Source organism: Eublepharis macularius, chromosome 16 (assembly GCF_028583425.1).
Source record: "Eublepharis macularius isolate TG4126 chromosome 16, MPM_Emac_v1.0, whole genome shotgun sequence".
Classification (NCBI taxonomy): domain Eukaryota; kingdom Metazoa; phylum Chordata; class Lepidosauria; order Squamata; family Eublepharidae; genus Eublepharis; species Eublepharis macularius.
In genome coordinates, this window is record NC_072805.1 from 1,505,251 (window position 1) to 1,520,248 (window position 14,998).

At 44.3% G+C, this 14,998-nt stretch overlaps 1 protein-coding gene across 1 annotated transcript in view; it reads left to right on the forward strand.

The window, feature by feature from the left end:
• Positions 1-14,998, forward strand: part of SEMA3A (semaphorin 3A) — a 365,431-nt gene that overhangs the window by 203,221 nt on the left and 147,212 nt on the right. The window contains exon 5 of the mRNA XM_055000206.1: positions 3,386-3,479. Coding sequence (XP_054856181.1) covers positions 3,386-3,479 — 94 coding nt within the window. The remainder of the gene's footprint in view (positions 1-3,385; positions 3,480-14,998) is intronic.

Below are 14,998 nucleotides of genomic sequence, written 5' to 3' on the forward strand. Positions count from 1 at the left end.
CCCCAGGCCAGAAAAAAAAAATCTTCGGCCTCAATCCGAAGAATTGTGCAGTTAGTTTGAACAACTCAAGGAGCTTTAAATGTGCCCCCCACCGCAAGCCCCGTCCCGAGTGCTGGATCCGCCCTTTGCATTCTCCTGACCTGGGCGGTCCGGTTCCCTCACTTCTGTTCTGCCAGCCTCTTCCTGCAGGCATCAGACGAACGTCACAAAGTAAAGTGAGTTCCTTCTTTATGGCTTGTAACTATTAGTGTTGGTTTTAGACAGAGGTGACTTCCACAAAGGCTTTTGCTCTGCTTTACCTCCCCAACTGCAGAGGTCACCCAGCCAGATGATGACGTGCTCATTCCAAGCACCATGCTGGCGGCTGCGGGGCTTCCCCTTTACGCTGGACCAAAACCAATACTGCCCCTTTGTTCTAGCAAAAAGCATGGTGACCATGGGCCAGCATCCATGTAGACACTCGGCCTGTAGCCAATCGGGGGACAAGGCAGAGCTAAGCTCTATTTATATGCTCCCCTTTCCACCCCTTTAATGGGCTGTTTTCCTAGCTGAGTGGTGGTGTTGCGACTCAACAGTGAAGGGGGAAGGTGGGAGCAGCCCCTTTCACCCATCAGAGGGTGTTACTACCCTTTTTGTCTTCCCAGTGGTGCTGCCACTGAGCTGTGTGTGTGTGTGGGGGGGTCCATTAAAGGACTTAAAGGGGCAACCACCCCTTTCCACCAGCAGGAGGGGTCTGAGTCTGGTCTCTTGGGTGCTTTGGGGCGGACACTGTGGATGGCAAGAGGAGCGAAGGGCAGGGGCAGCTGCAAGGGGCAGGTAGGCACCTCCCCCCCCCACCGCCTCAACCCTGCTCACTGTTTCTACATTATCTTCATAACCTTTTTGTTTTTAATCATATTGCTATCCACTTGTTATTATTGGACCTCAATGGAGACTCAAGTCATGTAGCTAACTTTCTAGCACACAAAACTTTTACTTAACATTTGTATTGATAATATGCTTTGTTAATTCCATTTTTATATGGATGCCAACCGCCAGGTGGGGCCTGGAGATTTCTCAGAATTATAACTGATCTCCAGAGCACTGAGATCAATTGCCCTGGAGAAAACGGCCCCTCCAGAAGGCGGACACCAGGGCACCGTGGCCTGACAAGATCCCTCCCCTGCCCTCTCCAGGCTTCACCCCCAAATCTCCAGGAATTTCTCCACCCAAAGTTGGCAACCCTCAGCTAGTGCTATCTTCCCTTACTTTTGTGAAGGATTTGCAGGATACTAATTTATTCTCAAATATTTAGGCAAGAGTCACACACAGTTTGTCGTCAAGGGAAAGAACCTGGAGAACCTTTGGGGTTTTGTCATACCTCCCTTTCCCCCCCTTTCCTTGCATCCCGCTCTGGAATTCAATCATTTGATTAGCAATTATTTCTGCTTTCACAGCAAACCATCATTTGTTGTCCTCTGCAAATCACAAGTGTGTGTTTTCCCTCTCTAAACCAGAATGCCAAATGTGGTTTAATCTGCGGAGAAAATAACTAGAGTTATGCTTGCATATAAGAACCATCTGTGGCTTGCTGCAAAATTGGAAATAATGACCTCACAGGCTGCATAGGAAAGAGGAGTAGTTGGGGAGTTTTCCATGATCCACACCTGAGACATGCTTGCCTGCCCTTAAGATGCTTAATTGCTGCTTAGAGATGGATCAATACTCTCAGGGCACAAAGACAAACTGGATTCCAATCATAAATGGCAAACTTGTTGACAATGAGCTAAGGGTGAAACTCTGGAAGTGATTTTCATGCTACACTCCATAGAAGATATTTTGGGCCTAAGGAATACATGATTAGCAGGTGGAGAAGTGATCTTTGCATTACATGTAGAAAGTCTCTGGGCCAATCAGGGTCCCGTTGAAAGAACTGTACTCACTGGGGGCTGCAGCTCTTCTGCCTGGGACAGTGGAGAGTTGTGACCAGCCACAGTGGATGCCTCTAGGGCTGCCAGGTCCAAATTCCTGGAGATTTGGGGGGTGGAGCCTGGACGGTGTGGGGCTTGGGGAGGGGAGGGGCCTTGGCAGGGTATAATGCCCTAGAGTCCACCCTCCAAGGCAGCCGTTTTCTCCAGGGGCTATGCCAGCTGAAGATCAGTTGTAATTCCGAGAGGTCTCTGGCCCCACCTGGCGGCTGGCAATCCTAGATGAATCTGAGTTGGATCAACCAGAGATGGACCACTCAAAAGGGCCTTTCTATTGGGAGAGCCATTTCTTTGACTCTCCATCTCTTTACCACCAAAGATGCTCCTATGCTGTCCCAAGCTAACACAATTGAGGCCTTGCAGAATGCCAGCAAGTCCCACGATACAGTCCCAAGTTACAAAAGAGGGATTCCTCTTTGAATGCTTGTCCACCTCTTCACATGTACAAAATCAGCACATCCAAGAGAAGGCTCTAGCACAGTCCTTCTCCTGATGTGACCATCTCTCTCTCTCTCTCTCTCTCTCTCTCTTTTCCTAACAAGAATTAAAAAATGTAATCTGAAGAAGTCCAGATCCAGGAGGCTCCTCATGGGATTTCACTGGGTAGATAAATCAACCAGCAGCCCCTTGTCTAGTTTTGGGGAAATAGTAGACATTGGTTTGGTTGTAATCACTAAAATAAGAGCATGTTGTGGAGCCCAGAACTAAGTGGCAGAAAATATTTCTTTTTCATCTGGATTATTTCTTTTTATGAATGTATTTTATGTTCCAAACTAGCTTCTTAATTTGTAAACTTCTTTGATCAAATTTATTTTACCTGGACATTTTCCCATTTCACAAGCTCCCATCCCAGGTTTCCCCACCCATTTTGATGTCCAGATAAGTAATTCCTACTGCTCTACTAGTGACATAAACAATAATTTTTTAAAAACGAATCCCTGACAAACCGACAGCTACATGCAAATTAAGCGGGTATTCTCCTCAGTCTCCACACAGCCACGTATTGCACCCACAGCTCCCGTGTGGCAGTTGCTCTGCTCTGTCCCCAAGTGTCCCACTTCCCCCACTTCAGTGCTTGGCGTAGATCATTCTGAGGCATGGGCCGGGGGGCAGGGGGGAGGCTGAAAAAAATAGCCGTTGGTGATTGGCAGTTGTAGCAGACTTCATTCTGGGGAAGGGGCCGGAGGAACGTGGCTACACTCTCCTGGCTTGGAAGGCTTATTTGCAAAATCCTTCAGACAAAAATGGGTGGCGGGGGGCAGACAGAGGCCTACTAAAGATGGGAGCGAATGAGGAACGGGTGAGCTTGGGATTGAATTCCAAGTAATGAATTAATTGCTATTCTTTAGTTGACTAATAATTTCTTGACAGGAGTCTCTTTAGTTGGTTAGATCATCATCTTCCTTCTTCCCCATCAGGACAATATTTTTAAACTAGAAGATTCACATTTTGAAAACGGCCGAGGAAAAAGCCCCTACGATCCCAAATTGCAGACAGCCTCTCTTTTAATAGGTATGTAATGTCTCATGAAATATACATAGTGACCTTGCCTGCTTCTTTTCTTTCCCGATAGTTGCCCATGGTCTTGTTTCCTAATTTTCAAAGGGTTTTTTTTTTTTTAGAAGAGCTTGCGTATGGTTTTACTCAGCTGCATTGCAAGTTAAGGCAGACTTCATCCTCTGCAGTAATATTTATTCATCATTTCTGTTGAAGGATGTGCAAGTTGGGGCCTTCCTGTCGTTACAGAGGCACGTAGATGAACCTCTGAATGCAAAGTCATGGATAGGGATCAAAGTGGGTCTTGCTGAATCTCCGTGGAAATGGGTCTGATATAAGGCTCTTATTAAAGGTGGTGAGTGTGGACTTCAACCCAGCATCTCCAAAATGGCTTTTGGTTCTCTTCTTGTGGGCCAAGCTAGATAGGAGGCTGAGGGTTACATGAAGGACCTCCCAAGCATTTTTTTCTTGTGAAAAGCAGGCATGCAAGGCCCTAATTTGGACTGGGGCACAGGGCAAGGCCCGCCACCCACCCACCCCCAAGTGGAAACGTCCACGCAAAGCTGCTGTGAGCTAGTTAACTTCCTCCTATAAACAAGGGCTGGTTTTCATCATCTTGTCCTCTATGCAGCCTGTACTCAAGAATATGGTTATACAGCGAATTGTGCTATGTTACTTAGAGACACTCAGAATTTTTCATGTTAAACATAGCTCTGTTTGAACATTAAACTCTAAAGGTCATAGGAAAAATTAGTGAATGTGAAGGACAAGAAGACATCCATAAATGTTTCTGTGAACCAGTCCTTAGCTGCTGTCATTTGGGGAGGGAAGAGACCTCAGCAGGGTATAATGCTATAGAGTCCACCCTCCAAAGCAGCCATTTTCTCCAGGGGGAACGATCTCTATGGCCTGGAGATCAGTTGTAATTCCAGGAGATCTCCACTCACCACCTGGAGGCTGGCAACCCTAGCTCTCGCCCATGTTAGAAAATAATGAGTGTGTTACAGCACAAAAAAGTTCAACCTTTGAACATGCACAATTAAAGAAAGCCCAGGGCTCCCTGTCTTCAGATGTTCTTTTGAAAATCCAAACAGTATTTTATTTTTGCAGCAGTTAAGAAAAGGGTGACTGACAGGCCTTCTCTTCCTACTGAGGGAATCCACACAGCCTCCTATAATGTTGAGGAACTAGGTTTGTTTTAGATCACGATGGGTAGCCGTATTAGTCTGTCTGTAGCAGACTAACATGATCTCTGAAGAAGTGAGCCGTGACTCATGAAAGCTCATACCCTACCACAAATTTTGTTAGTCTTATAGATGCTACTGGACCCTTGCCTTTTTCTACTGCTAAGTTAGTTTTGGAATATAAACCTTCCCCTCAATTGCTAGATGTTCTTATGTTAGTGAGTACAAAGGCGTTCAGTTGTGCCTGAAGACCACACAGACCACTTAAGCAGAAGGTTCAACCATACAACAAATGGTGTTTTTGAAAGAACAAAACTGCCGCCTAGGTCTCCAGACAGTCACAGGAGAAGCCTGGCTGAGGCTTTTAAACTTGAGCAAGTTATGGCTTCAGGTTGTAATTTAAATTCCCTTTAACGCTTGCAGTTACTAACAGGCTTTCACTGCCTAACCCCCAGGTTGGATCCTCTCACACACAGGAATCACCCACACTGGCCTGCCCTTTCTCAAGAGACAGACTAAAGGGTACCAGATCTGCTCATCCCCAGAGACAGGCCTCACAACTCTGTCCTCTCTCAGCTAAACCCCTCTGCCACACTGCTGGGCAGAGCTACCCTTAATGCCATCTGCTCTCTTGCTGAGGCAGACATCAACTGAACTGCTGTTGCGTTTCCCTCCGACATCCCTGCCCACCTCTGAAAGGTGACTGCATGCTCACGCAACACTCCCACAGGCTCAGGGACGAAACGACTGAGTGGCTCTTTTACCTCTCAGGGGCAGGACAGCCTCTTTGGCAGCTGCTCAGAAAAGGGAGGAAGCCCCTTTGACCTCATCTTCAGTGTCCCTGAAGACCTCACTAACAGAGTGTCAGAACTGCAGATGTGGTATAATCGCATTTCCCCCGTCACAACAACCATGTGAGGTTGGTAGTGCTGAGAGATGGGCCTCATGACTGAGGGGGGAATTTTTGAACCTGTATCTCCCCAGGCCCAGTGTAGAATACAAGTTCAAATAAACTATGGAAAGCAGGTGCTCCCAATTAACTGGCTCAGGTGAAGCATTACTAAACCTAAGACTAAAGCAGAGAACTATACATCTGCTTTATCAGTTTGCAGAGATAAGATGCTTACCCTGAGGCAGCAAATGGGTATAAAATACGCTGCTCCTGGGCCACGACAAGTACCCCCCTGTGGCTGCAGTGGAGATGGGGCAATGGGCAGCTATGAGGGAGGCGTGTTTTCAAGAAGAGGTGCTCAAGGGCAGGACCACAGCTGTGCCGTCTCATGGGACTGCTGCAGGGGGCCAACACAGCTCCACCACCTTCTCATACCTGGCTGCTACTGAGCACCTAAAGAGTAGGAGGCAAACTGGGGGAAGCAGAAGCCAAGGCAGGGAGCTCCCTCTGTGCCCCTGGAGCACAAAACTGGCTAAGGCTGGCCATGGCGGGCAGGACTCCAGTGGCCAGTCATCACGGGGAGTGGACTCAAGTCAGGAGACGATGATCTTTGGTCTGCCCTGAATGTTCTCATGTCACAGAGACAGGATGCAGGAGATGCATTATTGCGACACTTGTGGCCCATGTCAGGCAAAGAAACAGTTGGGCGTCAACAACGCGTGAACCACAGGGTAGGGGCGGAATATGCATGAGGATGCCGTAGCATTTTTCTAGGCACAAGAGGCTGCGATCCCCATTTTATTTACTTTCCAGAAACTGTTATTAAACACATAGAGAGCTGGAGGAGGGGGAAATCACTCCTAAAAAAATCAGTAATGTAAACCTCCCCCCTCCAAATCTCGAACAGCTTATTAGGTACAGAATATTACTAGACAAGGCGGCTGCTCGTGAGGGTGGATATCCCCTCCCTCCAACACATTCAGCCTCTTTCTGTCAGTTGCTGGAGGGCACTGGCAAGCGGAGGCTGTTGCACTCGTCCAGCCAGTGGGCTTCTTAGAGGCAGCCGGCCAGCCTCTGGGTGAACAGAACGCCGGACGGGAGGGGCCTTGGGCCAGTCACAGTTCTCTGGAGCTCTCTCGTCCCCACCCACCTCACAGGGTGTTTTGTTGTGGGGATAATAATAACACTTTGTAAACCGCTCTCAGAGGGCATTAAGTTGTCCTGAAGGGTGGTATATAAATCGATTATCATCATCATCATCATCATCATCATCATCATCATCCGGCTGCTGTTCATGATTGATGTGCCCTTCAGAGAACAGCTACGATGTGCCAATCAATGGACCCACTTCCACTTTCCAACCCCTCTTTAAAAATCCAGGCAATACTGGAATCCCCCGGGAAGGCCAAGAAGTCCAAGCAAAAGACCTGGTGGTGACCCTTGCAATAAAGGACTCCCAGCAGGGGACCTGTGAGACCCCCTCACTCACCCAGGAGACCCTCCAAGGGGAGGACCGGAATGTTAGTTAAACCACCAGTTGTATAAAAAACAGAGAGTCGTCTTTAGTATAGCCCACATCCCTTCACCAAGGAGTTCTCGAACGCTTTATTTGTAGCATGGAAGCAAAATTGCTGGAAGGAATAATCCAGGCTAACCCTGAAAATAAACCCCAAATGGGATGATGCAGAAGGGGGGGGCAGCTTGATTCAGTGGGTGTGTTACGAGGGGTTGGAGGAGTGGTCCCATCACTTTCACCCATACTAGCTGATTTCTTAAAGTGAACCTTTGCCCCTGAGAGGCAGTATTGTGGGGTGGGCTTCCCCAGCCCCCACTGACAAGGGTCATGTGGAGGGGGGAGTCTCTGTTCCCGGGAATAACCCATCCTCTAGATGTAGCCCACTCCTTTTGGAATGATGTGCTCTTTCTAGTATAAAAGACTCGGGAAGCCGTATAGTTGAAATGTTGGTATCAATTCTCAGTCTGTTTTTTACTGGCTTTTCTCTCCGTTTGCCTCCCGGCACGTCTCCCTGGGTGACATTCCCCTCTCGCCTGACAGCTATGAAATGTCATCAGGCTTCTTGTCTTTCCCTTGACTTGCATTGATTTCTCTGGAGTCTCTTGAGAGGGGCTGACAAGCAAATGGGAGGAAAGTTAAGTAAAGGCTAACAGAGGCATCAAAGGCATTTTCCCAAGCACAGAACAGAAGAAGGGCTATAATTAAGTGATCGTCTCTCCTTTCTGAAAGAGCAAGCAGCAGCTGAGGCAGAAAAATGATAACTCGGGAATGAATGTGCAGTCCTCTTCCCCTTGATCTGGATTGCGTCTCCTACTGAACGCAAAGGGCCTCCTTGCTTTGCGTTCCACATGTTTCCGTGGTCCCTTTTGCTCCCTTCTCTGCGGGGAAATGAGATGCTTTGAAGAGAGAGAAGCTCTTCTTGCCCAGCAGCCAGGATCAGGCACTGCTCTCCCTGCCATGGAAACATCTTCCAGAGCAGACCTGGCAAATATGAGCCTGCTTTGGAATGAATAAGCTTGTTTCCAAACAAGGCATATTAAATTCTTTATGGGGCTGCCCTGAGAAATCTGATACCTGAAAGCAGTCAATGCATGCTGTGATTTCCAAGGGGGAAGGCAAGGCGCCTCACTGCAGGTTCTGAGGGCTGCCTGAGGCAGACCCAGGAGGTCTGATGCACCCATTCACTTCGACGTCAGGCACATCCCACCTTGTCATGGGTCATGAGACTCAAAGTGGCAGCTGAACAGGGTTGCTGTGCACCAAACCAGCAGGGAAAAGACAGGGACTCTGAGTCCAGTCCTGGATCCCAGATGACTGCGGGGAGCTAACTGCACACTCGTTTTCAGACATCTCCTCCAGCCTATTTCTTTTTTTTTTTTTTTGAAAAATTTTTATTGGGTTAGAATCCATTATTTCCACATTTACATTCAATTTTCCCCAATTTTTTCATCTCTAACCCCCTCCCTTTCCCCCCCCTTTTTGTTGACTTCCAACAGCTTTCCAACCCTTTGTCCCCTTTCCCTTACTTTTATTAGCTTCCTCTATCTAAAACAAATATATATTCTCCATTATTCTAAGCAGTACATCCTTAACTATTTTTAACATTATATGCCCAAACTGTAAGCCTTTGTTTCCATCTTAGATAAACAATTTATCCCAATTTTTCAATTTCAGGTATTTCTATATATCATAAACCATATAGATCATACATTCGTTTATATCAAACAATTTGACTTATTCTCTATATATATTACTCATTCTATCTTTTTATAATAGTTCTATATATCTCTCCTCACGTAGTCAATCAATTTGACCCATCTATATCTTCAGACATTCAGTTTGGTACAAAACTTGTCAGAAAAAAAAAGAAAATATTGTTAGTTAATCGCTCCTTATATTTAGTCCTTATAATTAATTATTTTCTCTATGTTCTGTTTGTTAACCTATATATATCTATATATATGTCAATCTATTAATCTGACTGCTTATTAATTCACATTTATCTCTTCTCCCCCCGGTAAAGTCTCCCCCCTCTACTTCAATACTTCAGTAGTTCTCAAACTGCCACAGTTTTCCTCCCACCTCCCATTTCTTCTCCAGGTATTGTTTCAGCTTCTCCCAGTCTGTGTTGAACTGCCCTGAGTCCAGATCTCTCAATTTTCTTGTCATCTTGTCCATTTCAGCCACATACAGCAATTTGTAAGTCCAATCTTCAATAGTTGGCACTTCTTGTACTTTCCATTTTTGCGCATACAAAAGTCTAGCTGCTGCTGTCATATAAAATATCAACGTCCTGTGTTGGGCTGGAATTCCCTCCATTCCCAAGTTCAGTAGCAGGAGTTCTGGGTTCTTATTAATTTGAAATTGTAAAATTTCACTCATTTCTCTTATTATTTCCCCCCAGTACTGCCTGGCTACCTCACACGACCACCACATATGATAGAGGGAGCCCTCATGCTTCTTACATTTCCAGCATTTATTAGAAGTATTCGAATTCCCTAGCGCAATCTTCTTTGGTGTCATGTACCAACGATAGATCATTTTATAAATGTTCTCTTTGATATTAATACATGTCGTTGTCTTCATTGTAGTTTTCCACAAGTATTCCCATGCCTCCATTGTTATTTCTTTATTAAAGTTTATAGCCCATTTCACCATTTGTGTTTTAACTATCTCATCCTCGGTATACCACTTCAACAGTACTTGGTATACCTTGGATATTCTTTTCTTATCTTCTTTAAGAAGGGTCTGCTCTAGTTCCGAATTCTCTATTCGTATACCTCCCTTTACAGAGTCCGAATTATATAAGTCTCTGATCTGTCTATACTGGAACCAATCGTAGTTAGGTGATAGTTCCTCTTGTGTCTTTATTCTAAGTTTGGATGCTTCAGTTTTAGTTATTTCTTTATACGTTAAACATTGTTGTTCATTATCAACAGCTCTCGGGTCTATCACCTCATATGGAACCACCCACAAAGGGGTTCCTTCTTGTAGATAAATTCTGTACTTCTTCCAGATTATGTATAGACTTCTCCGAACAAAGTGATGCAGGAACATCGAGTTGACCTTTACTTTGTCATGCCATAAATATGCGTGCCATCCAAATATTTTTTTATATCCCTCTAGGGCTAATAGTTTCTTGTTCTTTAATGTCATCCATTCTTTCAACCAAACTAGGCAGATTGCATCATAATAAAGTCTCAGATTGGGCAGTTGCATTCCGCCTCTTTCCTTTGCATCTTGTAAAACTTTCACTTTCACTCGAGGCTTCTTGCCTGCCCAAACAAAATCTGATATTTTCCTCTGCCATTTTTCAAATTGTTTGGAGTCTCTGATGATTGGTATTGTCTGTAGCAAAAACATTACTCTTGGTAACACATTCATCTTAACTGCTGCAATCCTGCCCAACCATGACAAATTCAATCTATTCCATTTAATCAAGTCTCTCTCTATCTGAGTCCATAGTTTTTCATAATTGTTTTTGAATAGATCTATGTTCTTTGCAGTTAATTCGACTCCCAAATATTTCACTTTACTTGTTACTTCACAATCCGTTGTTTCCATTAACAATTGTTGTTTCTGCTTAGTCATATTTTTGCATAATATCTTTGACTTCTTTTTGTTAATGAAGAAACCTGCCAAGTCTCCAAACTCCTTGATCTTATCTATCACTCTTGGCATGTTCTCCAATGGGTCCTCTACAATTAACATTATGTCATCCGCAAATGCTCTGACCTTGTATGAATAGTCCTTTATTTTTATTCCACGAATTTCATCATCTTGACGTATTTGTATCATCAGAATCTCCAATACTAAAATGAACAACAATGGAGATAACGGGCAACCTTGTCTTGTTCCTTTACTTATCGTCAATTTCTTGGTCAATTCATCATTCACCACAATTGCTGCAGTCTGGTCTCTATAAATTTCCTTAATTGCTCTGATGAATCTTTCTCCCAATTGTAGCTTTTCCATAGTGGCAAACATAAAGTCCCAGTTTAAATTGTCAAACGCTTTTTCAGCATCAACAAAGAAGAAACCAACCTCTTTGTCACAACGCTTGTCATAATATTCAATAGCATTGATCACTGTCCTTAAGTTGTCTCTTATTTGTCTGTCTGGCAAAAAGCCTGCTTGTTCCTCCTCTATGACTTCCGAGAGCCACCCCTTCAATCTCTCCGCCAATATCTTCGCAAAAATTTTGTAGTCATTGTTGAGTAGCGATATAGGTCTATAATTTTTCACATTAGTCAGGTCTTGGCCCTCTTTTGGGATCAATGATATATTCGCTTCACTCCAAGTTTCTGGAATCCTTTGATCCCTTAAAACCCCATTCATCACCTCTTTTAGGAATGGTGCCAGTTCATTAGCCATTGTCTTATAGAATTTAGCCGTAAGTCCATCTGGCCCTGGCACCTTTCCTAGATTTGCAGATTATATTGCCTTACTTATTTCCTCGTCAGTTACTTCACTATTCAACTTATTTCTCCAAGCTTCCGAGATTTCTGGAAGTTTGGTTTTCTCCAAATATGACGCTATTGATTCTTTGTTTACTTCTTTTTTATTATACAGCTTAGCGTAAAATTTATAAAAGGCTCTACTAATGGTAGCCTGCTCCAAATACGTTTTGTTATCTTCGCAAATTTTATTTATTATCTTCTTTTCCCTTTTCTTCTTCAATTGCCATGCCAGGTACTTCCCAGGTTTATTAGCACCCTCAAACGCTTTTTGATTCAGTCTTTTGAGATTCCACTCCAATTCTTTATTGCTCATTGCTGTTAGCTGTTCTTGAAGTATTTTAATTTCCTGGTATGCCTTCTTTTTCCCTGGTCTCTTTTTTAGCTGTATTTCTTTGGCTTTTATTTTCTCCTCAATCTCTTGTCTTTTCTCCTCTTTCTTCTTTCTTGCTCTACCATTTAAGTCCATTAGTATGCCCCTTACAACCGCCTTGTAAGCATCCCAAACTTTATTGGTTGGTACTTCTTTATTCACGTTGTATTGTATAAAAAACTTTGTCTCTCTTCTCAGTATTTCCATATTCTCTCTTTCCTGTAACAAGTCCTCATTTATTCTCCATGCTTTCCTTTTTCTCTTTTTTCCAAATTTCCACATAATTGGGTTGTGATCTGAGCCTACCATAGGCATTATTTCTACCTCCTTAGTCCATAATGCTAAGTCTTTTGAGGCCCAGATCATATCAATTCTTGATAATGTAGAATGCCTTGCAGAATAAAAGGTAAACTGTCTGCTTTTAGGATATTCTCTCCTCCATACATCTTCAAGAGTCTCTTGTTGAATCAACTCAAAAAAAAGCTTTGGTAATAGTCCTCTTTTCTTTTGTGCCGTTGTAGTCTTTTTGTCTAGTTCCAAGTCTGTCACTCCATTGAAGTCTCCAGCAAGAATTATCTGGTCGTATGCAAGATCGTCTAAATGCTTCCTTAAATCCTCAAAGAAGCTTTCTTTTGCACCGTTAGGTGCATAAAGTCCGACTACCAACACTCTCTTTAAATTCCAAATACATTCCACTGCTACAAATCTAGCTTCCACATCTCTCATAACAAATTTTGGCTGTAGCTCCTCTTTTATGTACAACACCACTCCTCTTTTTTTCTTGTTGGAGGCCGCTACATATTCTTTGCCCAATTTTCCAGATTTTAAATATTTTACATCCTGCTTTCTGATATGGGTCTCTTGCAAACAAACAATGTCACATTTTTGTTTTAGTAGCCAGTGAAAAGTATTTTTCCTCTTATTCGGTGAGTTTAGTCCATTTACATTCCAAGATAATACTTTACACTCCATACTCATGATCTTGTTGGTAAGTCTTTTTCATTGTCCTTAATAAATCGCTCCATCTCTCGCTCAGATCTGATGCGTTTTTTGGCCCCTCCAAACTCAAAGGACACTCCTTCCGGTAACTCCCATCTGTACCTGATTTTCATGTCCTTCAAAATCTGAATTAGCACTTTATATTTTTTCCGGTCCAGTAACACTGATCTGGGCAGTTCCTTCATTATAATAATCGTCTTGCCATCAATCTCCAATGGATCTTGAAACTGTTTTGTCACAATCCTCTCTTTTATATTTCGTGTTGTAAACTGCACAATCACATCTCTTGGTAGTTTCCTCTGGGTTGCTATTCTCGAATTCACACGGTATGCCACATCTAGGATAGCCACAACTTCCTCCTCCTCCTTCCCCAGGTACTCAGCCAACACCTCAGTCATCTGTTCTTGCGCTGACTTTCCTTCCACTTCTGGCAAGCCACGAAAACGTAGCTGCTTCTCCATATGTTTAGTTTCTGCAACTGACATTCTCCCCTTCACCAATCTCATCTCTGTTTGTCTGCTAAATTCTCCATCGCGTCTTCTACTGTTTTAACTCTCTGCTGCGTTCCTTGTAATTCATTTCGTATTGTTTCCATACCTTTTTTCACTTCTGACAGCTCCGATTTTACTGTCTGTGTAACCTCTTTAACCTCTTTTATCAGCTCCAATTTCGTGTCCTTAAGTTCTTTAATCATATCTAAAAGTTTTTTGTCCAGGTTTTTATCCAGGTTTTCTATTGCCGATTGCCACTCTTTTTTTGACATCGTGGGGCTTGCTTTAGCTCGCTCCCACGAATCCGCTCTCTTCCTTAACTCCGTGGCGTAAAATTTAACGTTTTTCTATTTTAAATGTCCCTGTCTTCTTATAGAAATTAAATTTTAAAGAGTCCAAAATGTCGGGCGTCTTTTCTCTATGGTTTCTCTATGATTTTGTAATCCAAGATGGCCTACTTCCTCTTCCGCTGAAGCCGCGACCCTTCCCTTTTCAAAAATGGCGATTCCCTACTTCCTGCCCTCCAGCAAGGGCCGCTTCTCTCCAGCCACTCTATTGTTATTACGCACTTCCTGTCTCCCGTCTTCCCACAGCAGATCTCGCGATGGTGTCTTTTTCTCACAGCTCCAAAGCCACAGGTATTCAAAACAATAGTCCCATTTCTTTAATAACTTCTTTAAACTTAGTCTCTTTTTAAATTCAATTCCTGCCGAGTCTTCCCCTCCTTTTCACTAGTCTGTTGCAGTTTAAAAATCTACTTTTTTTCCTCTCTGTTTTTATCAATCAGTCCCGTCTCAGAAGATAATGATCTTTACCTTCTCTTCACTTTTCTCGGGTTGTAATCGCTGTTTCGATTTTAAGTTCTCCTCTCAGCTTCTTCCCCCAATCGATGCTTGGGTATGTAGGTCTTATGCCAGCCGAATTGGCCCCAAAACTGCCGCAGAGATTATAGCCGACCCGTCGCAAGGTGGGACCTCAAGGATCGGGGGGAGACTCGTTGTATAGAGCCCCCCCTCGTCCGAGATCTAGCTCACCCTAGGGTCTTGAGCGTTCTTTGCCTGCTCCCCGCCTGAGAGCAGTCGGCCGCGGGCTATTTTCACCCCGCCGGCCGGTTAAAACGGCAGTCCGGTCAGCTCCGCAAGTGGAGCTGCGTTAGACCTCCATGGATCCCAAACAGGAAGTCCACCTCCTCCAGCCTATTTCTGATCCTCAGCCTGACCCTGAGAAGCTGTTCCACTGTGCTTTGCAGGGTCGTTCCCTGGGCCGTACCCCTACCCTACTGCGCTTTGCAGGGTCCTACCCCACCCCTCTTCTTGCCCTGTTCCTTACGTCTACCTTGGGCCTGTTGCTGTGAAGCAGGCCGCCTCTTCCTCTGCTCTCCCTGGAACTTTCCTGCCGTTGCCTGAACCTGCTCCTGCAGTGACCTGGCCACCGAGCACACACAGAGTTTTGTCTCTGACATTGTCATGAATGGAGAAGTGCTTGCACGTGTAGGAGCCCCCTACTCACAACAGAGCCATTCAGCATTGAGGAGCCTCTGCATTGGACTGTCTCTCACAAAAGAGATGGTTAAGGAGAAGAGTGACATCCAGGTACATCGTTCAGGTACAGATCAGGCTGTG